Below are 21474 nucleotides of genomic sequence, written 5' to 3'. Positions count from 1 at the left end.
GACCTGAGCATAAACAAATGCCCATAATGCACACAAGCAATATTGTACAGAAGAGCGGGTCAAAATTCCTTCACATCAAGGTGAAGGATTGATAAAGTCACAAAAAAAGGACTTCAAGTAATTCTGCAACAAAACCATTGATGCATAGGGTGAACTTAATTTTCACAAAGTTTGTGCATTATGGCCTAGTTTTTGATAAATGAATGAACACAATGTACAGTACAGACCAAACGTTTGGACACACCTTTTCATTCAATGAGTTTTCTTTATTTTCATGACTATGAAAATTGTAGATTCACTCTGAAGGCATCAAAACTTTGAATTAACACATGTGGAATTATATAAAATAACAAAAAAGTGTGAAACAACTGAAAGTGTCTTATATTCTAGGTTCTTCAAAGAAGCCACCTTTTGCTTTGATTACTGCTTTGCACACTCTTGGCATTCTCTTGATGAGCTTCAAGAGGTAGTCACCGGAAATAGTTTTCACTTCACAGGTGTGCCCTGTCAGGTTTAATAAGTGGGATTTCTTGCCTAATAAATGGGGTTGGGACCATCAGTTGTGTTGTGCAGATGTCTGGTGGACACACAGCTGATAGTCCTAGTGAATACACTGTTAGAATTTGTATTATGGCAAGAAAAAAAGCAGCTAAGAAAAACAAGTGGCCATCATTACTTTGAGAAATGAAGGTCAGTCAGAAAAATTGGGAAAACTTTGAAAGTGTCCCCAAGTGCAGTGGCAATTACCATCAAGCGCTACAAAGAAACTGACTCACATGAGGACCGCACCAGGAAAGACCAAGAGTCACCTCTGCTGCGGAGGATAAGTTCATCCGAGTCACCAGCCTCAGAAATCGCAGGTTAACAACAGCTCAGATTAGAGACCAGGTCAATGCCACACAGAGTTCTAGCAGCAGACACATCTCTACAACAACTGTTAAGAGGAGACTTTGTGCAGCAGGCCTTCATGGTAAAATAGCTACTAGGAAACCACTGCTAAGGAGATGTAACAAGCAGAAGAGACTTGTTTGGGCTAAAGAACACAAGGAATGGACATTAGACTAGTGGAAATCTGTGCTTTGGTCTGATGAGTCCAAATTTGAGATCTTTGGTTCCAACCACCATGTCTGTGTGACGCAGAAGAGGTGAATGGATGTACTCTACATGCCTGGTTCCCACCGTGAAGCATGGAGGAGGAGGTGTGTTGGTGTGGAGGTGCTTTGCTGGTGACACTGTTGGGGATTTATTCAAAACTGAAGGCATACTGAACCAGCATGGCTACCACAGCATCTTGCAGCGGCATGCTATTCCATCCGGTTTGCGTTTAGTTGGACCATCATTTATTTTTCAACAGGACAATGACCCCAAACACACCTCCAGGCTGTGTAAGGGCTATTTGACCAAGAAGGAGAGTGATGGGGTGCTAAGCCAGATGAACTGGCCTCCACATTCACCAGACCTGAACCCAATCGAGATGGTTTGGGGTGAGCTGGACCGCAGAGTAAAGGCACAAGGGACAACAAGTGCTAAGCATCTCTGGGAACTCCTTCAAGACCATTTCCGGTGACTACTTCTTGAAGCTCATCAACAGAATGCCAAGAGTGAGTGTGCAAAGCAGTAATCAAAGCAAAAGGTGGCTACTTTGAAGAACCTAGAATATAAGACATTTTCAGTTGTTTCACACTTTTTGTTAATTATATAATTCCACATGTGTAAATTCATAGTTTTGATGCCTTCAGAGTGAACCTACAATTTTCATAGTCATGAAAATAAAGAAAACTCTTTGAATGAGAAGGTGTGTCCAAGCTTTTGGTTTGTACTGTATATCGTGTCATTATTTGAGGCTGTCTTTACCTAATCTTAAAGACGCTCTGAGGACCAAATGATTATTTTTAAAAAGTCATGACACAAAAAAATAGGATTCTAACACCTAGGTTTTTCTCATTTCTGCATTAGAGTGCTTTTCCCATGGTATTATGAACTAGCATTAAAAAGGTTTTCAAACATTGAAAGCCTTTGTCTATCCACAGGATAAAAGATGACTTGCCAATTGGTAAAGGCCTGACTACTGGGACCCCCACAACACCCAGTGAGTGTAGCGCAGTGAAGTGCATGCGGTGGTATGCCCAAGATCAGCAAATTTTCACTTGTTCTGTGGATAAGCGACACCGTTCAATGTCGGGAATAATGCTTGAAGACATGGAAGTCAAATAATAAATTATACAGAAAAAAAAAAAATACAAGTACAGTATCTACACAATATAGTTACATCCCCTGTTGCATTGTTGGATAATGAACTTAAATAGAATTCTAGAGCAGGCAGGTGTTGGCACAATACACCCCGACAACTATTCATACTTTACCTTAAAGGAAAAATTCAGTAAAATGCATTCTATTCCCTCCTTCTCTTTTAAGACCAGAAGGTCACTATGTAATGGACTGTCTGGATCAACCCTAAAAAGAAACAAAACAGAACAGCTTCCTGATAAGTCCTATATAAAAAATGTTAGACAATTTTCTGTTTGTCAGGACTTGATTTTACATGACCATAGCAAATTATGTACCCGGATGACAGATTTGGGTAAAAGATTATAGTAACAGCCCCTTACATATTCACCCCCAAGGATACAACCAGCAGTAAAGAGGTGACATTTTTACCAGAGACGTGCAAACTAAAAATGGAGCAGACAAATGATCTTACTTAAGCAACTTAACGTGCCACTCGTACAGGCTGTCATTTACAAGTTCCACGGAATAAATTCCTAGAAAAAGAAAAAAAAGTCAGCAAATAGCGAGGGTATACATAGCCAAATCATGATGTGGATCAGTGGAGACCTGCCCTGGAGATTTCCCCAAGCACAGAGGAGTCCAGGCACAAGGCTACAGCTAGGAGCACATGTTAGACAAGGGCCAGATTCAGACTGATGCACCAAAACATGGGCCAGTCACGTCTGCAAATTGTGTGTGTGCTTGACCACAAAGCTGCCAAGTGCAGGCGTTACTTTCCAGTTACATGCACTAATTGTTCAAGCTGGCATCCCCCCCCCCAAGGAGACTGCTGGTCCGTGTGGAAAATGTGCCAATTTGTAGTCCATGGCGCAGATGGACAGCACACATTCTTATCTGAAGAGGCCCATAGGCAGACAGAAAAAAGCCGCCTGTCCAAACCACCACTATGAAAAGCTGTAGCTCCTAACGTGAATTAGTGAATACTTTTAGGCTGTGTTCACATGTGGTTTTTTTTACGGCTTTTTTTTTTTTTACACGCGGAATCGCCGTGAAAATGCAAAAAAACCCCCCAGCATTCCATGCAATCCTATGGGATTCTGCAATGCTGTACTAATGCTGCGGATTATTCCGCTGCGTATCCGCAGCATGCTCATTCTTTTTGCTGAATCACGGTGATTCTGCACCCATAGGATTGCAATGAAACGCTCATTTTTCGCATATGGCTATGCCCATCATGCGTGAAGTGAGCGCTTCATGTGCGGATGGTACCCAGGGTCTGGAGGAGAGACTGTCCCCCAGGGCCTCAGTACCATAATCCTGTAAAAAATAAAATATTGTTATTCTCACCTTCCGACGCCCACCGGAGTCCTTCCCGCCTCTCACCACGCTCCCGGCATCTTCCGGTCCCAGTTTGCGGGAATGACCGTGATGACGTTGCAGGTCCTTCGCGCAAAGCATTACTGGGACCGGAAGATGCCGGGAGCTCTGCAGAGCAGATCGGGGGCTGTCGGAAGAGGAGAAGAACATTTTTTATTATTTTTAACATTCTTTTACTATTGATGCTGCATAGGCAGCATCAATAGTAAAAAGTTGGTCACACTTGTCAAACACTATGCTTGACGAGTGTGACCAACCTGTCAGTTTTCTAAGTGATGCTACAGATCGCTTGGAAAACGCTAGCATTCTGCAAGCCAACTACGCTTGAAAAATGCTAGTTTTTCGTGGGAATTACGCATGCGAATTTCCCACGGAAATTTTGTGGCAATTCCGCACGTGTGCATATAGCCTTAAAAAGGAGAGATTTTTGGATGTCGCTGTTGAACAGTATTGATAGATTTGTTCACAAACAAGAGCGGGAAAAACTAGTCTATTCATATAAATGCACCAAAAATCTGGAATTTGGGAAATTAGGCCAAGGAATTGAAATTTTCAGTTTATACTTGACTTCCTTATGTCAAGAAGGCTGGTAACTAGAAATTATCAAGTCTAACATGGGCTCCAACTAAAAGGGTATGGTGCTCCTTTCAAAACAGAAGGGGTTGAGTCAATAAATGGTGCTTTTTCACTGACAAGTAGGTAAGCCAGTCTCCATTTATGTAAAGAAAGATCGATCCACAGACCTGTTTTATAACTCTGTGACCTGTATATATCCCTGAGCTCTTTCATAAGACGGTCAGATGCTTGTACGGATCCAGAAACTGCACCCTAATACCAGAAAGAAGAAAAAAAAAAACAACATGCCATGTTACATTTTCTAGTTACACCCTTTAAAGAACAGCTATGCTCAATTTGTGGCCGTCCTTTTAAGGAAACATTGGGATGCCACAAACCGATAGCACAAAATAGTAATAATACCAATAATAATTATTTTAAAATCTCCTTCCATTCATTCCCTGATCTCAGAGTGAATGGAAGGAGATGTAATCAGATTTGGCTGGGGCTAGAGGACAGGAGCAGGCCCTTCGTTGTGACATACCCTACAAGAGAGGGGGAGCACCAAGGCACAGATCCAGGATCTGGTCTTTATAAAGACAAACATTTAAGCAAACCAACACTAAGGACAAACCTTAAAGTCAGTCAACTTACACCAAAGGACCACTATATGAGAGACTATATTTTACTATATTAGAGCCTCCCTGTACAGAAAATAGACACGACCCCAGAGGGTAGCATAAAATAAGGTGAGCATGGCTTCTATGAATAAGTTTCAGTGTACATCCATGTTGGATGGGCAAAAATATAGATTTTTTTCTCTTTAAAGAATCTGAGCAACGGAACAAAGAACCCTAGAAGTTTAGCAAAATATACAGCGGTAGTGTGATCGAAGAACATCCAACCAAAAGTGTTGTGGACTAAGTTCTGAGTCACTGGCACTCTTCCATGCTATCACACGCAGATTCTTCATTCACACTAGTCGACTCAACAACTAATTGGTGAATGTCATTGTACTTTCTCCTCTTGCATATTTTGTGGACAAACAATTTGTTGACAAGATGATGGGTCAGGGAATGGCATCAATCATCACTCTGACCCAACAGATGTAGGACAAATTACAGCTGCAGAACCATTTCAACATCTAGTGGATTCTAGGTCACTTCCAAATGCTGTGGTTCTGGAGGCTACACACTACTAGACGAGTGTCTGATAAAATGGTCAGAGTCGGTTTAATATCAGTGTAAGGATTCCCACTTTCCTATAAATGTAACCCCGAACTATGGCCAAACCTTATTCACTCACATTAAGGTGGTCCTGTCTTTGATTCTTTCGAATTTTCTCTAAGATGGCAAGGTTTTCTTTTTCAATGCCTTCATCCTCTGACTTCTTGCCATCCACTGGCTCTTCCTCCTTCATGTCATAATGATCCAAGTCTTCAATATCCTTAAATAAAATTTAGATCTGACTTTCTGCAAATCTTAATGGAAGAGTTGTAACGTAATCTTTTAATGTTTTTAAATGTTTACTAAACTAAGTCCTGTAAACATTCACCACCTAACCAGGGCTGTGGAGTCGGTACTCATTTTGGTGGAGTCGGAGTTGGTATAAAATGGACCGACTCCTAAAATATATAATAAATTGGGTACAGTAGTTCAATGCAGAATGTGCTGAATATTTTTTCATAGGAATTTGGGAAAGTTATCAAATGTCCTATAAATGGCTGTTCTATTCCTGATCTAAGCCTACATTCACGAAGCGTTTTCCTGCGTTTTTTGAGGATACGTTTTTCAGCTGCAAAAATCGATCAGCTTTTTAAAAACCGCATCACCTGAAAGGTTTTTGAGCTCATAATGTTTTCAATAGCAAAAGCAGATTAGAAATATGCTCTATCCATTTATCCATATCTGTCTATCCATATCGTATCTGTACCAAAAAGAATGAAAGCCGGGTAGCACACAGACTAACACTTTTTTCTTTTTAGCACCAGTCAGGTACACCTCATAGCTGGCCAAAAGGACGCCCAGGGTAGGCATTGCTCGTCTTCAGTAACACATCAACATCAACTGATAATTGGAATAAATAGACTGCATTCATCACCACCACATATTCTTAAGGTGCAGGCTTTATTTTCAAGTGTAGGGGTGTGCAGTATGAGGTTCTACAGCAGCTGAGGTGTGCAGTATGAGGTTCTGCCCCCCTCCTAGGTTTGATCCTGGCTATGCCCATGGTGTGAATGTAGCCTGGGGACCTAGGCTTTGTCTTAGCTGAGAAGTCATAGTGTGTGTAATATATATATATATATATATATATATATATATATATATATATATATTTTTTTTTTTTTCGATATTATATAGTGTATTACATATTTACAGTTTATTACAGTTTGTGTTCTAAAGTTGTATTCCAATAAATATATTATGTTCTATCTAAATATCTTGATTATTAGATCATAAAAATGATTAAATGTCTGATGTTCACATTGTACTACAATAAATTTTTAACTTAAATATAAGCAATATATGTGGGAGTCGGAGTCGTGGAGTCGGTGTAAGGGAAATTGAGGAGCTGGAGTCACAGGTTTGGCTTACCGACTCCACAGCCCTGCACCTAACTACAGGATAATTGATTAAAAAAAAATTTCAGGGGGCTGGCAGGGATATTAAACTGTTGGAACTCCCAAAGATTACAGATGCAGAGTTCCCAAAGTCACCTGTGTGAAGAAAGCAGTAGTGTTCATACAGCGATCGGGCATGCCCACTTCCGCTCCCATAGACCCGTAAAAGTGAATGTGGCGATGGTTATGCACTATCGTCTCTCCTACCACTCAATCATTAGGGGTCCCAAAGTCACCATTGTGGGTAATGTGGCCCCTAGCAGCCATTTATCTATTCTGTGGAGAGATGGGATACATGTTCTTTATGGGACCAACCCAGACTTGGAGGGTTTTTTCGGCATTTCCTCCTGTCATATGCCCTTTATTCTGTCCGACACTGCAGAAGAACAGTCATCTCCCATGCCTTCTTCGCACATTTTGGTGTCTGGCTTGAGCACAAGCCTTTTCCTAATACTACATATGCCAACAGTGTTACGGTAAGATGCCCACAGAGGAATCACAATCAGGAGGTATGGAAAGAGGACATCCCTTTAATGACCATGATGTACACACTATATAAAACATTGCTGTGCACGGTTCACACAATCTTGGTGACTTGTTGGCACCTCCATTCTTCCCCCTTACCTCACCCATGTCTTCCTCCTCTTCCTCTTCAGATGTAACTTCCTCTGTTGTGCCATTCTGCAAACATTTAAATCAGAAAACTATAACTGAATGTTCTCAGAATCCAAATTATGCAGAGGTCGCTCCGATTTATGCGTCTACTTGTGCAACATTTTCTATCAGCTGCAATGCTCCTATGTATCTCTGCGGTCACAGACTGCAGTCATGTGAAAGTCTTCAGATCTTCCTTTCCTTCTGTCTGTAGATTAGCAAACTGAAAGCCCATGGCCTCATGACACAGGATTGCAAACAAACTATCCCTAGAACTGTTACATTTTTAACCGCTTCCTGACATTAGACGTACCATCCAGTCCACGGTACCCAGGCCCCTATAACCGGGGACAGGACGTCTAAGTGATCAGCGGCGCTCCCAGTGGGGTTCGCTGCTGCTGATCGCGGCCGGGTGTCAGCCGATTATCAGCCGACACCCGGCCGCGGCACATTAACCCCTGTACCGGGGGGGGGGGGGGGGGGGTTGATCAGGGAAGCATTGGCAGGGAGGGGGCTCCCTCAGTTCTTCCCTGAGACACCCAGCGCAGCGCGATATGCTGCGCTACTCTGGGGGTCTCCCTCCATGCAGGCACCCGGATCCAATATGGCCACGGGGGCCTGCAGGGAGGCGGCTTTCTCAGTGCCTGCAGAGAGCAGGTAGTGCGGAAGCCGGGGCAGCGTCAGTCAGATCGCTGATCTGACAGAGTGCTGTCCAAACTCTCAGATCAGCGATCTGACATATTACAGTAATGTCCCCCCCTGTGGCAATGTAATAAAAAAAAAAAAAAAAAAAAAATATTCCTGAAGAATTTTTAGAATTGAGAGTCCTCAGTGGCTGATACCTTTTAATGGCTAACTGAACAGATGGTAACCAGTTGCAAGCTTTCGAGACTACGCAGGTCTCTTCATCAGGCACAGACTAATACAAAATCTGAAGGATAACATTTATACACAAGACAGCACAGAAATAACCCAATAGCTAAGACAAAGGATGTGAAGTGGAATAGTCATTATGGGGGAGTGATAAGCATAAACATTGGAACAGTTCATAGATAAGCAGTGTGAAGGTTTTATTGCCCTCTGTCTGGTTCTATGTTGTGATGACCCCAGAAGGTCTAAAGAGCAAATTCCTTAATTGATGTAAAACCTGTCCATTTATAATGACCAAGATAAAGATCCCCAACTCACATCAGGACTACAAGATCCCAGGTACTTTGAGCTGCATCACATCTAACGTGGTGTACTTAATTATTTGTACTAAATGTTAATTGGAGGTCTGTATGTGGGTGAGACAGGGCAGAAACTGAGAACAAGGATGAATTCTCATCGTCACACAATAAGAGAAAAAAAGAGAATGGATCTACCTGTGGCAAAACACTGTATCCCTGGCCATAGCATGATGGACATTAAATTACTTGTATTAAAAGGTAACTTCAAGTCTCAAGAGAGAAAGAAGAATCTCAGAGTACAAATTTATGAAAACTTTCCAAACATTCAGTGCAGGAATGAATGTGTCACATGGATTTATGTCTTTTTACATCAATTAAGGAATTTGCTCTTTAGACCTTCTGGGGTCATCACAACACAGAACCAGACAGAGGGCAATAAAACCTTCACACTGCTTATCCATGAACTGTTCCAATATTTATGCTTATCACTCCCCCATAATAATGACTATTCCACTCACATCACTCATCTTAGCTATTGGGTTATTTCTGTGCTGTCTTTTGTATAAATATGTTATCCTTCAGATTTTGTTATTAGTCTAGCCTGATAAAGAGACCTGCGTAGTCTCGAAAGCTTGCAACTTGTTACCATCTTTTCAGTTAGCCATTAAAAGGTATCAACCACTGAGGACTCTCAATTCTAAATATTCTTCTATCTACTGGCTAACACGGTACAAAGATCTTTCTTGTATAAAAATATTCCATAAATTCTTTTTGGAATAAAAAAAAAAAAAAAAAAAAAAAAAAAAAACACAATAAAAGTACACATTTGGTATCGCCGCGTCCGTAACGACCCACCCTATAAAACTGTCCCACTAGTTAACCCCTTTAGTGAACCCCTTACAAAATAAAAAAAAACGAAGCAAAAAACTGCTTTATCACACCGCCGAACAAAAAGTGCAATAACGCGTGATCAAAAAGACACATAAATAACCATGGCAGTGCTGAAAACGTCATCTTGTCCCGCAAAAAATGAGCCACCACACTGTCATCAGCGAAAAAAAAAAAAAAAAAGTTATGGCTCGCAGAATAAAGCGATGCAAAAATAATTTATATAAAATTGTTTTCATTGCATAAAAGCGCCAAAACACAAAAAAATGGCATAAATGAGGTATCGCTGTAATCGTACTGACCTGAAGAATAAAATAGCTTTATCAACTTAACCACACGAGCAACGATGTAAACGCACCCCTCAAAAGAAATTCATGAATTGCTGGTTTTTATTCATTCTGCGTCCCAAAAATCGGAATAAAAAGGCGATCAAAAAAAGTCCGAAAATGGTACCAATAAAAACGTCAACTCGTCCCGCAAAATATAAGACCTCACATAACTCGGTGGGTCAAAATATGGAAAAATTATAGCTCTCAAAATGTGGTGATGCAAAAACTATTTTTACAATAAAAAGCGTCTTTTAGCGTATGACAGCTGCCAAACATAAAAACCCGCCACCACCCCCCTTTATCACCCCTTTAGTTAAGGAAAAATAAAAAAAAATAGGATTTTTTTATTTTCACGCCCAGGAGTTATAAACTTCTGTGAAGCACTTGGGGGTTCAAAGTGCTCACCACACATCTAGATAAGTTCCTTAGGGGGTCTAGTATCCAAAATGGGGTCACTTGTGGGGGGTTTCCACTGTTTAGGTACATCAGGGGCTCTCCAAAGGCAACATGACACCCACAGACCATTCCATCAAAGTCTGCATTCCAAAACGTCACTACTTCCCTTCCGAGACCCGACGTGTGCCCATACAGTAGTCTTCTCCCACATACGGGACATCAGCGTACTCCGGTCAAATTGGACAACAACTTTTGGAGTCCAATTTCTCCTGTTATCCTTGGGAAAATAAAAAAAAATTGGTGACTAAATGACCATGTTTGTGGAAAAAAATATGATTTTTTTTCTTTTCACACCTGGGAGTTATAAACTTCAGTGAAGCACTTGGGGGTTCAAAGTGCTCACCACACATCTAGATAAGTTCCTTGGGGGGGGGTGTCTACTGTAGTTTTCAAAATGGTGTCATTTGTGGGGGGTTCCACTGTTTTGGCACATCAGGGGCTTTCCAAATGCGACATGGCGTCCGATCTCAATTCCAGCCAAAAAAGTCAGATGGTGTTGCTTCTCTTCCGAGCTCTGCCACGCGCCCAAATAGTCGTTTACCCCGACATATGGGGTATCAGCGTACTCAGGACAAATTGCACAATAACTTTTGGGGTCTTGTTACCCTTGGGAAAATAAAAATTGGTGGTGAAAAGATCATTTTTATGGAAAAAATATGATTTAATTGTACGGCTGTACGTTATAAGCTTCTGTGAAGCCCTTGGGGGGGGGGGGGTTCAAATTTCTCACCCATAACTAGATAAGTTCCTTGGGGGGGGGGGGGGTTCCACTGTTTAGGCACATCAGGGGCTCTCCAAACGTGACATAGCATCTGATCTGAATTCCAGCCAGTTTTGCATTGAAAAAGTCAAACGGCGCACCTTCCCTTCTGAACTTTGCCATGTGCCCAAACAGTGGTTCCCCCCCACATCAGGTATCAGTTACAAATTGCCCAATAACTTTTGCAGTCCAATTTCTCCTGTTACCCTTGGTAAAATAAAAAAAATTGGACCTGAAGTAATTTTTTTGTGAAAAAAAGGAGATTTTTGTGTACTCACCGTAAAATCTCTCTCTTAGCCTTTAATTGGGGGACACAGAACCGTGTGAACCGTGGGTGCTATGCTGCTGTCCACTAGGAGGCGACACTATGCATAATCTGAAAAAGATTAACTTTGGCTCCTCCTCTGCAGTATACACCCCTGGACGGCGTCAGCCTTCTCCAGTTTTGTGCCAAAGCATTAGGAGGAACGTAACCAAATAACATAACCATGCCTGTAAGAAGGCTACTATGTACGAGCTCAAAGAATAATATGAGAACTCAACAGTAAACAACGGCCCATAAGGGCAACAGGGTGGGAGCTGTGTCCCCCAATTAAAGGCTAAGAGAAAGATTTTACGGTGAGTACACAAAAATATCCTTTACTCTGTCGCCTTATTGGGGGACACAGAACCGTGGGACGTCCCAAAGCAGTCCCTGGGTGGGAAGCAATGGACGAATATTGTGCTAGCAGATCCCTAAATTTGGGGCACTGCCGCCTGCAGAACCAGTCTACCCAGGCTCGCATCCGCTGAGGACTGGTTATGAACACTGTAGTGTTTCGTAAACGTGTGTAGGCTGGTCCAAGTGGCCGCCTTACACACTTGTTGTGCCGAAGCCTGATGCCGAATGGCCCAGGAGGCCCCTACTGCCCTTGTAGAGTGTGCCGTGATACCGGCCGGAAGAGGGGAACTGTTAAGTCGGTAGGCCTCATGTATGGTGGACTTGATCCACCTGGCAAGGGTAGCCTTGGAAGCCGGTAGCCCCTTGCGACTACCTTCCGGAAGAATGAAGAGGGAATCAGACTTCCGGAAAGGTGCAGTCCTGGACACGTAAATCCGCAATGCTCTGACGAGGTCAAGCGTATGCAGAGCCTTCTCCACTATGAACCGGAACCGGGCAAAGGGATGGCAGTGAAATCTCCTCATTGAGGTGAAAGTTGGACACAACCTTCGGAAGGAAGGATGGTACCGTGCGGAGAACCACCTTGTACTGGTGAAAAGCTAGGAAAGGCCGTCTGCAGGAAAGTGCTGACAATTCCGACACTGCGTAACGAGGTGATCGCCACTAGAAAAACCACTTTCTGAGACAGAATGGAAAGTGGAACTCCTCTAAGAGGTTCGAAGGGTGGAGCTTGCAATGCTGTCAGGACCAGATTGAGGTCCCACGTATCCAGCGGACGTTTGTAGGGAGGAACCAATCGGGAAACTCCCTGGATGAAAGTCCTGACTTGCGGTTTAATAGCAATGCGCTTTTGAAAAAGGACTGAAAGTGCCGACACCTGACTTTTAAGCGAGCTTAAGGATAGCTTGGCGTCTAGGCCCGATTGAAGAAAACCTAGTACCTTCGGGAGGGAATAAGGGAGTGGGACTTGTCCATGAGATTCGCACCAAGAAAAGAAAGCTCTCCAGGTACGATAGAGCTTGGCGAGGCAGGCTTCCTTGCCCTGATCATAGTTGCAATGACTGCCGGTGAAAAACCTGCCTGGGTTAGAATCCAGGTTTCAAGGGCCATGCCGTCAAATTGAGAGCCCCTGAATTCTGGTGGAAGAACGGACCTTGGGACAGAAGGTCGTGACGGTCGGGTAGACGCCAGGGGACGTCTGCAGTAAGTTGAACGATGTCGGCGTACCATGTACGTCTGGGCCAGTCTGGCGCGATGAGGATGGTTGGAACTCCCTCTTGCTTGATCTTCCTCACGACCCTGGAGATTAGGGGGAGGGGTGGAAAGATGTACAGGAGTCGGAACTGGGACCAGTCCTGGACCAGGGCATCCGCTCCGAGTGACCGCGGGTCGTGTGTCCTGGCCATAAAATTGGGGACCTTGGTATTGAGATGGGATGCCATTAGGTCCACCTCCAGGGTTCCCCAACGTTGACAGATCTGGTAAAAAATCTCGGGATGGAGAGACCACTCCCCCGAGTCCATTCCTTGCCTGCTGAAGAAGTCGGCTTCCCAGTTTTCTACACCCGGAATGTGGACCGCAGAAAGTACCGACCTCGTGTCTTCTGCCCAGCGGAGGATATGCGCCACTTCTCTCATCGCCTGGTCGCTGCAGGTCCCGCCTTGGTGGTTCACGTATGCCACAGCCGTGGCATTTTCCGACTGTATCCGTATGTGCGAGGCTGCAAGCAAGTGATGAAAGGCTCTCAGTGCCAAGAGGATGGCCCTGATTTCCAGACTATTGATGGGCAATGTCACTTCCCTCGGTGACCACTTGCCTTGTGCCCTGTGATGTAGGTGCACCGCCCCCCAGCCTGTCAGGCTTGCATCGGTAGTCAGGATCTTCCATTGTCCTGAGAGAAAGGGCTTCCCTCGTGAAAGCAAGGTTGGTTTGAGCCACCAATGCAGGGACCTCCTGGTTGACGACGTCAACCTGAACTCCCTGTCGAGGGAGAAGGGATTCCTGTCCCAAGATCTGAGTATGGCTAGTTGAAGGACCCTGAGGTGAAACTGGGCAAATGGCACTGCCTCTATTGCTGCTGCCATCCGGCCGAGGACTCTCATGGCAAACCGGAGAGATCGAGGAGGACTGCGAAGGAGTGTACGAACTCCCAGACGGATGGCCAGTGTCTTGTCCTTGGGAAGGAGCACCAGGCCCCTGGAGGTGTCGAATAACATTCCCAGGAACGTTAGAGTCTGACTTGGGATAGTCGACGATTTCTGTAGGTTGACTAGCCATCCCAGGCGACTCAGTGTGTCTATTGTGATTGAGACACTGACCTCGCAGCCTTTGAAAGTGGGAGACTTGATGAGGAGGTCGTCCAGGTACAGGATGACTAGAATGCCTCTTGAGTGCAGAGCGTCCATGGTGGCCGCCATGACTTTGGTGAACGTTCTTGGAGCCGTGGCGAGTCCGAACGGAAGGGCGACAAACTGGTAGTGGTTTTGGTTGATCGCGAACCTGAGAAACCTTTGGTGGGCGGGGACAATTGGTATGTGCAGATACGCATCCTGTATGTCTATGGAGGCAAGGTATTCTCCCTGCTCCATGGATGCAATGATGGACCGGAGGGACTCCATGCGGAAATGATGGACCCGAACGTAATTGTTGAGCTGTTTTAGGTCCAGTATGGGTCGGACGCTGCCTCCTTTCTTGGGGACTACAAACAGATTTGAGTAGAACCCTCGGAATCTCTCGTTCGCGGGAACCGGCACCACAACTCCTGCTTGAAGGAGAGAGGAGACCGCTTAGTGGAAAGCACGAGCCTTGTCTGGTAGTGTTTGGAGGAATAGAGAGGAAGAACCGGTTCGGTGGAGCGGAAGTGAACTCTATCTTGTATCCGGAAGACACTATTTCCCTGACCCACTTGTCTTCTGTAATAGGCAGCCAGACTTGCTGAAAGAGTAAAAGTTGGCCGCCTACTGGTGGGGTGTCTTCCGGAGTTCGTGAGTCATGATGAAGCGAAGTTCTGAGGTTTTCCTCCCTTGGGTTTCGCTTGGCCTGCTTTCGACTGCCAAGACCTGTCTGGTCGCTGCTGCGTCCGTGGGTTGTCCCTGCGTGGAGAGCGGTTACGGTTTTGCGCTGGGCGCGAAACGGACCAGCCCGAGGAATTCCGAAAGGATCGGAATCGTGTCTGGTTTCTTCGTTTAAACGTGCGTTTCGGTTTTAGTTGAGGGAGAGAGGTACTCTTAGCCAATGCCACTGGGGGTATCATTGTGTCCAACTTTTCGCCGAAAAGTCTTCCAGTAAGATACGGAAGTCACGTGAGGGACTTCTTTGAGGCCGCATCCGCTTTCCATTCTCGCAGCCAGAGGATGCGTCGGATCGTGATGGCGTTTGATGCTATTCCCGCTACACCTCTTGCGTAATCCAGGGCTGCATGAATCATGTAGTCTGCTACCACTGCTATCTGGACCGCTTGGTCCGAGAGCTCAGGATTTGAAGCTTGAAGACCCTCCTGTAGTTTTTTGGCCCAAGCCAGGATGGCCTTGGCCGCCCACACTGAAGCAAACGCAGGGCCCAGAGAGGTGCCTGCCGCTTCGAAAATAGAACGAGCCATGCGTTCTACTTGCCGGTCTGCTGCGTCCCTGAGAGTTGAGCTATCTGGCAGAGAGAGTAAAGTCTGCGCTGCTAGCCTCGAAACCGGGGGGTCCACTTCAGGTGGATCTGTCCATTGTTTGGTGTCTGTCTGTGGGAAGGGGTACTTCGCTTCTAAATATTTGCGATTAGCAAATTTTTTCTCAGGCTGCGCAAACTGTTTGGTAAGTATTTTCTCAAACTCATGGTGATTAGGGAAGACCTTAGGTGGTTTCTGAACACTTTCGAAGCAAATCCTATGTTCCGGGACTTCCGGGGCCGACTCTGGAATTTTTAGCACCCGATGGATGGCAGAGATTATGTCCTCAACTAGCGCTGTATTGCTAGGGGGAGAAGGTACCACGGACCTCTCCGTCTCGTTATCTGAGTCGGAGTCACAGATGCCCTCCGAATCCTGTGCCTCGCTAAGGTGATCCCTGGAGGGCGACCTGGGGCGGGGGTCTTCTGTGATGGGGGATCTCTGTGGTAAATTGCACTGTCTGTCTGTGACAGGAGACTGCCTAGGAGACCTGGAATGACGCTGTCTCTCCCTGGAGGGGGACGACCTTGTGCTATAGGATGACTCAGGTGATCGAGACCTGTGAGTCCGCTTACGTCTGTGAGAGTCGGAAGCAGCATGTTCCTGAGACAAGCTGTCCGTTTGCTGTGTAACGTCCATAGCCGGAGCCCGACTCTGCAGAGCTTGCAGCAATGTGGCAGTTAGGTTGTCTATGGACTGTGTCATAGACTGACATCTGAGTTGCCCATTCCGGCGTGGCCTGTGACACTGAAGCGTCAGTAGGGACTCCCTGGGGTTCTGACCCAGAGTTCTGGATGCAGTCCCGGCAGTGCGGATACGTGCTGCCACTAGGGAGCGTGGCTTTGCAGGCTGTGCAGAATGCATAGAAACATTCCTGCCTGGTTCTCTTCCTCGAGCCCGGCATAGTGCACAGAGGCTGGCTATAAGGGATCGTACAGGGGTGGCTACGCAGAGGGAACCCACAGATAGCCTTATAGGAAGTATAGATTCACAGCTGAGTATGAGAACCCAGCTGTGAGCTTACCCCACTGGTGTGCCCCTAGGTCCAGCGCCGACAGATCCCAGTTCTGTGCCTCCCCGGAGACTGCTGTGATGCTCCTCTCCTGGATCTCATCCAAAAAAAATGGCCACCGGGACTCTGAGGAGAGGGAGGAGGGGGCGGAGAGCTGAAAAGGGCGCGCTGGGCTGTGTAAAAACGCGCCCTTTCTGCCTCAATCCGCCCCTTCTATGACACTTCAGTGTGTCATTTTAGTCATCCGGGGGGCGGGGAAAAGGCGGCGGCTTCGGCTACCAAACCCCCCCAGAATGGTCGACTGGATAGCGGTGGGGGTAGCAGGGGTAGCGGCTCCTGTATAGGGGGCCCCCGGAGCGCTATGGAGCCGCTGCTGCTGCAGAGACAGGGACGCAGGAAAGCCCTGTCTCTGCTGTGCCATCCAGTCCGCACCCTCCCCCGGCCCCAACAGGATCCCTCAGCTGGTCTGGGGTCCCTGGAAGCTGCGGAATGCTGCCTGTACTCCGACCCTACCTGAGGCGTCTCAACCTAATGCCCCCTGCGGGGGATTAGGGAGGGTGCGTCTGTCACCGTCAGGGGGTCTTCATCCTCTCCTCAACCTCAACCCAGACCCCAAAGGGGTTGGGGAAGGAGGGGGGTCTCGACCTCGAACTAGGACCCGAGGGACTGGGGAGGGAGCGACATGGGGAATAGCCACCTCGACCTCAACTGGGTACCCCTAATGGGGGACCGAGGAGGGAGCCATGCCGGGAGTCTCACTGGAGACCCGCTTTTCTTCATCTGTAGTCCTTTGGAAAAAAATCCAGGAAAAAGACGGAGTAAAAAAAAAAATTCTTAGGTGTGCCTCCTGCAACACTAAGCAAAAACTGGAGAAGGCTGACGCCGTCCAGGGGTGTATACTGCAGAGGAGGAGCCAAAGTTAATCTTTTTCAGATTATGCATAGTGTCACCTCCTAGTGGACAGCAGCATAACACCCACGGTTCACACGGTTCTGTGTCCCCCAATAAGGCGACATAGTAAGTTAAATGTTCATTTTTTTTTTTAAACATTCAAGAAACTCCTGTCAAGCACCTGAAGGGTTAATAAACTTCTTGAATGTGGTTTTGGGCACCTTGAGGGGTGCAGTTTTTAGAATGGTGTCACTTTTGGGCATTTTCTGTCATATAGACCCCTCAAAGTGGCTTCAAATGTGATGTGGTCCGTAAAAATAAAGTGGTGTTGTAAAAATGAGAAATCGCTGGTCTACTTTTAACCCTTATAACTTCCTAACAAAAAAAAAATGTTGGTTCCCAAACTGTGCTGATGTAAAGTAAACAGGTGGGAAATGTTACTTATTAACTGTGTGCCATATCTCTGATTTAAGGGCATAAAAAAAAAAAATCAAAGTTTGGAAAATTACAAAATTTTTGCCAAATTTCCGTTTTTTTCACAAATAAACTTAAATTATATGAATTAAATTTTACGACTAACATGAAGTACAATATGTCACGAGGAAACATTGTCAGAATCACCGTGATCCATGGAAGCATTCCAGTTATTACCTCATAAAGGGACAGTGGTCAGAATAGTAAAAATTGGCCTGGTCATGAACGTGCAAACCACCCTTGGAGGTAAAGGGGTTAAATCAACTTTCTTTATATTTTCGGTACACAAAAGGTTTAAATGACAGAAAGTCTCAGCATCAGGATAAATGAAAATCTCAGCAAGAACTGATTATTTCTATGGTTATTACCAGCTAAGCCACTAGATGTCTCTAACAGGTCATGATGGTCTGTGCACATGTTGGGCATTTAGAGCAGAAAATAAGTAGACAGGATTGTAAAAGTGTCACCTACACTTTGGTCAACTTGTGTTAACCTCTTTTGTCGATTTTTCGTTTTTCACTCCCCTTCTTTCCAGAGCCATAACTTTTTTATTTTTCAGTCAATATGGCCATGTGAGGGTTTATTTTTTGCGGGATGAGTTGTACTTTTGAAAAATCACCATTGGTTTTACTATGTCGTGTACTCGAAAACGGGAAAAAAAATTCCAAGTGTGGTGAAATTGCAAAAAAAAGTGCAATCACACACTTTTTTGTTTGGCTTTTTTTTGCTAGGTTCACTAAACGCTAAAACTGACCTGCCATTATGATTCTCCAGGTCAGTACGAGTTCATAGACACCAAATATGTCTATACAGGAAAGATGTATATCTTTGTACCGTGTTAGCCAGTAGATAGAAAAATATTCAGGATTGAGAGTCCTCAGTAGTTGATACCTTTTAATGGCTAACTGAAAAGATGGTAATACATTGCAAGCTTTCGAGACTACTCAGGTCTCTTCATCAGGCTAGACTAATACAAAATCTGAAGTCACATATTTATGCACAATACAGCCTAGAAAAAATGCAATAGATAAGACAAGTGACGTGAAGCAGAACTATCAATATGGGAGAGGGAGAAACATAAATATAAACATTGGACCAGTTCATAGATAAGGAGTCTGGATGTTTTATGGTCCTCTGATTGGGGTCTAGTTCTGTGTTGCCCTGCAAGGTTTTAAAAGGAAATTCCTTAATTGATGTAAAAAGACATAAATCCATGCGACACATTCATTCCAGCACTGAGAGTGTCAAAGTTCGTCATAAATTTGTACTCCCAAACTCGTCTCTCTATCTGAGATGTGAAGTTACCTTTCAATACCAGTAATTTCATATCCATGCTGCTGTGATCAGGGATACAGAAATGTTTTGCCACAGGTAGATCCATTCTTTTTTCTCTTATTGTGTGACGATGAGCATTCATCCTTGTTCTAAGCTTTTGCCCTGTCTCCCCCACATACAGACCCCCAGTTGGACATTTAGTACAAATAATTAAGTACACCACATTAGATGTAATGCAGGTGAAAGTACCTGGGATCTTGTAGTCCTGATGTGAGTTGGGGATCTTTATCTTGTCCGTGGTCATTATAAATGGACAGGTTTTACATTTTTTCTGGTTGCAAGGAAAGGTTCCTGCAGCTGTTGGAGAGGACAGGGAGCTTCTGACAATGATGCTTCTTAAATTTGGGGGCTGCCTAAAACACAGCAGTGGGGGGTCTGGAAAAATTGATTTTAATCGGGCATCTTTTTGTAGTAAAGGTTGTAATTTCCGTGCAGCTCCCCTTAGCACCTCCAGATTTGGGTTGTAGGTGACTACTAGAGGCACTCGGTTATTTTCTTCTTTAGCTTTGTAATGTAGCAGGTGATTCCTTGACAATCTGGTGGCTCTTGTAATTTGGTTTTCAATTGTTCTTGGATGGTAACCCTGATTCAAAAAGGTTTTTTTGAGGCGACCAAGGTGTTTGTCTCTATCCATGGGGTTGGAACATATACGATTGTATCTGATGGCTTGGCTATAGATAATAGAGTTCTTTATGTGTTTTGGATGGAAACTGTCCCATTTAAGGTATGTTGGACGGTCGATTGGCTTCTGATACAGGGATGTCTCTATTTCATTGTTTTTTAGCTTAATGATGGTGTCCAAAAAATTAATCTCGGTACTGGAGTAGTTGAGTGTTAAATTGATGGTGGGATGAAATTGATTAAACTGTTCGTGGAACGTCTTTAGCTGTTGCTCAGACTCCGTCCAGATGTCTGCCTGACCAGTCCATAAGAGCTGGCGATGACCTGATACCAGAGACTCCTAGAATAGGGACATTCTACATGCTTCCCAAAATCCACAAATCTGGAAATCCAGGAAGACCAATTATTTCATGTGTGGGCACCCTCACTGAGCAGGTATCTGGATGGGTAGAGGGTATCCTTAAACCACTGGTGAAGGATACATCCAGCTACATTCAGGACACAACTGACCTATTGAATAAACTAGCAGCAATAGGTCCTCTACCAGAAGGAACCATCCTGGCCACCATGGATGTGGAATCTTTGTACTCTAATATCCCACACCAAGATGGTTTACATGCCTGCAAATTCTTCATGGAAAACACAGGGACTGATGCTGATGCCGTGGTGAAACTTATAAAATTCATCCTCACCCACAATTACTTTGAATTTGACAACAGGATCTATCTACAGGAGACTGGCACAGCTATGGGAAGTAAAATGGCTCCACAGTATGCAAATCTTTTCATGGCCAAGCTTGAAAGCGATTTTTTGTCCTCATGCCCCATCAGGCCCCTGGCCTACTACCGCTTCATTGATGATATTTTAATCATCTGGACGGAGTCTGAGCAACAGCTAAAGACGTTCCACGAACAGTTTAATCAATTTCATCCCACCATCAATTTAACACTCAACTACTCCAGTACCGAGATTAATTTTTTGGACACCATCATTAAGCTAAAAAACAATGAAATAGAGACATCCCTGTATCAGAAGCCAATCGACCGTCCAACATACCTTAAATGGGACAGTTTCCATCCAAAACACATAAAGAACTCTATTATCTATAGCCAAGCCATCAGATACAATCGTATATGTTCCAACCCCATGGATAGAGACAAACACCTTGGTCGCCTCAAAAAAACCTTTTTGAATCAGGGTTACCATCCAAGAACAATTGAAAACCAAATTACAAGAGCCACCAGATTGTCAAGGAATCACCTGCTACATTACAAAGCTAAAGAAGAAAATAACCGAGTGCCTCTAGTAGTCACCTACAACCCAAATCTGGAGGTGCTAAGGGGAGCTGCACGGAAATTACAACCTTTACTACAAAAAGATGCCCGATTAAAATCAATTTTTCCAGACCCCCCACTGCTGTGTTTTAGGCAGCCCCCAAATTTAAGAAGCATCATTGTCAGAAGCTCCCTGTCCTCTCCAACAGCTGCAGGAACCTTTCCTTGCAACCAGAAAAAATGTAAAACCTGTCCATTTATAATGACCACGGACAAGATAAAGATCCCCAACTCACATCAGGACTACAAGATCCCAGGTACTTTCACCTGCATTACATCTAATGTGGTGTACTTAATTATTTGTACTAAATGTCCAACTGGGGGTCTGTATGTGGGGGAGACAGGGCAAAAGCTTAGAACAAGGATGAATGCTCATCGTCACACAATAAGAGAAAAAAGAATGGATCTACCTGTGGCAAAACATTTCTGTATCCCTGATCACAGCAGCATGGAT

At 44.7% G+C, this 21474-nt stretch overlaps 1 protein-coding gene across 2 annotated transcripts in view; it reads right to left on the bottom strand.

Annotated features, from left to right (window-relative positions):
• UBE2Q2 (ubiquitin conjugating enzyme E2 Q2) overlaps positions 1-21474 on the bottom strand; it is a 64022-nt gene that overhangs the window by 18569 nt on the left and 23979 nt on the right. For both annotated transcript variants that reach the window (XM_073579340.1, XM_073579339.1), the window contains 5 exons: positions 7406-7462; positions 5467-5607; positions 4350-4434; positions 2702-2762; positions 2364-2454 (listed from right to left, as the gene is read on the bottom strand). In XM_073579340.1, the coding sequence (XP_073435441.1) occupies positions 2364-2454; positions 2702-2762; positions 4350-4434; positions 5467-5607; positions 7406-7462 (435 nt within the window). The remainder of the gene's footprint in view (positions 1-2363; positions 2455-2701; positions 2763-4349; positions 4435-5466; positions 5608-7405; positions 7463-21474) is intronic.

The sequence above is a fragment of the Dendrobates tinctorius genome, unplaced genomic scaffold, assembly GCF_039654945.1.
Source record: "Dendrobates tinctorius isolate UK_male_01 unplaced genomic scaffold, ASM3965494v1 ptg000062l, whole genome shotgun sequence".
Lineage (NCBI taxonomy): Eukaryota > Metazoa > Chordata > Amphibia > Anura > Dendrobatidae > Dendrobates > Dendrobates tinctorius.
This window is presented reverse-complemented; position numbering and strand designations above follow the sequence as displayed.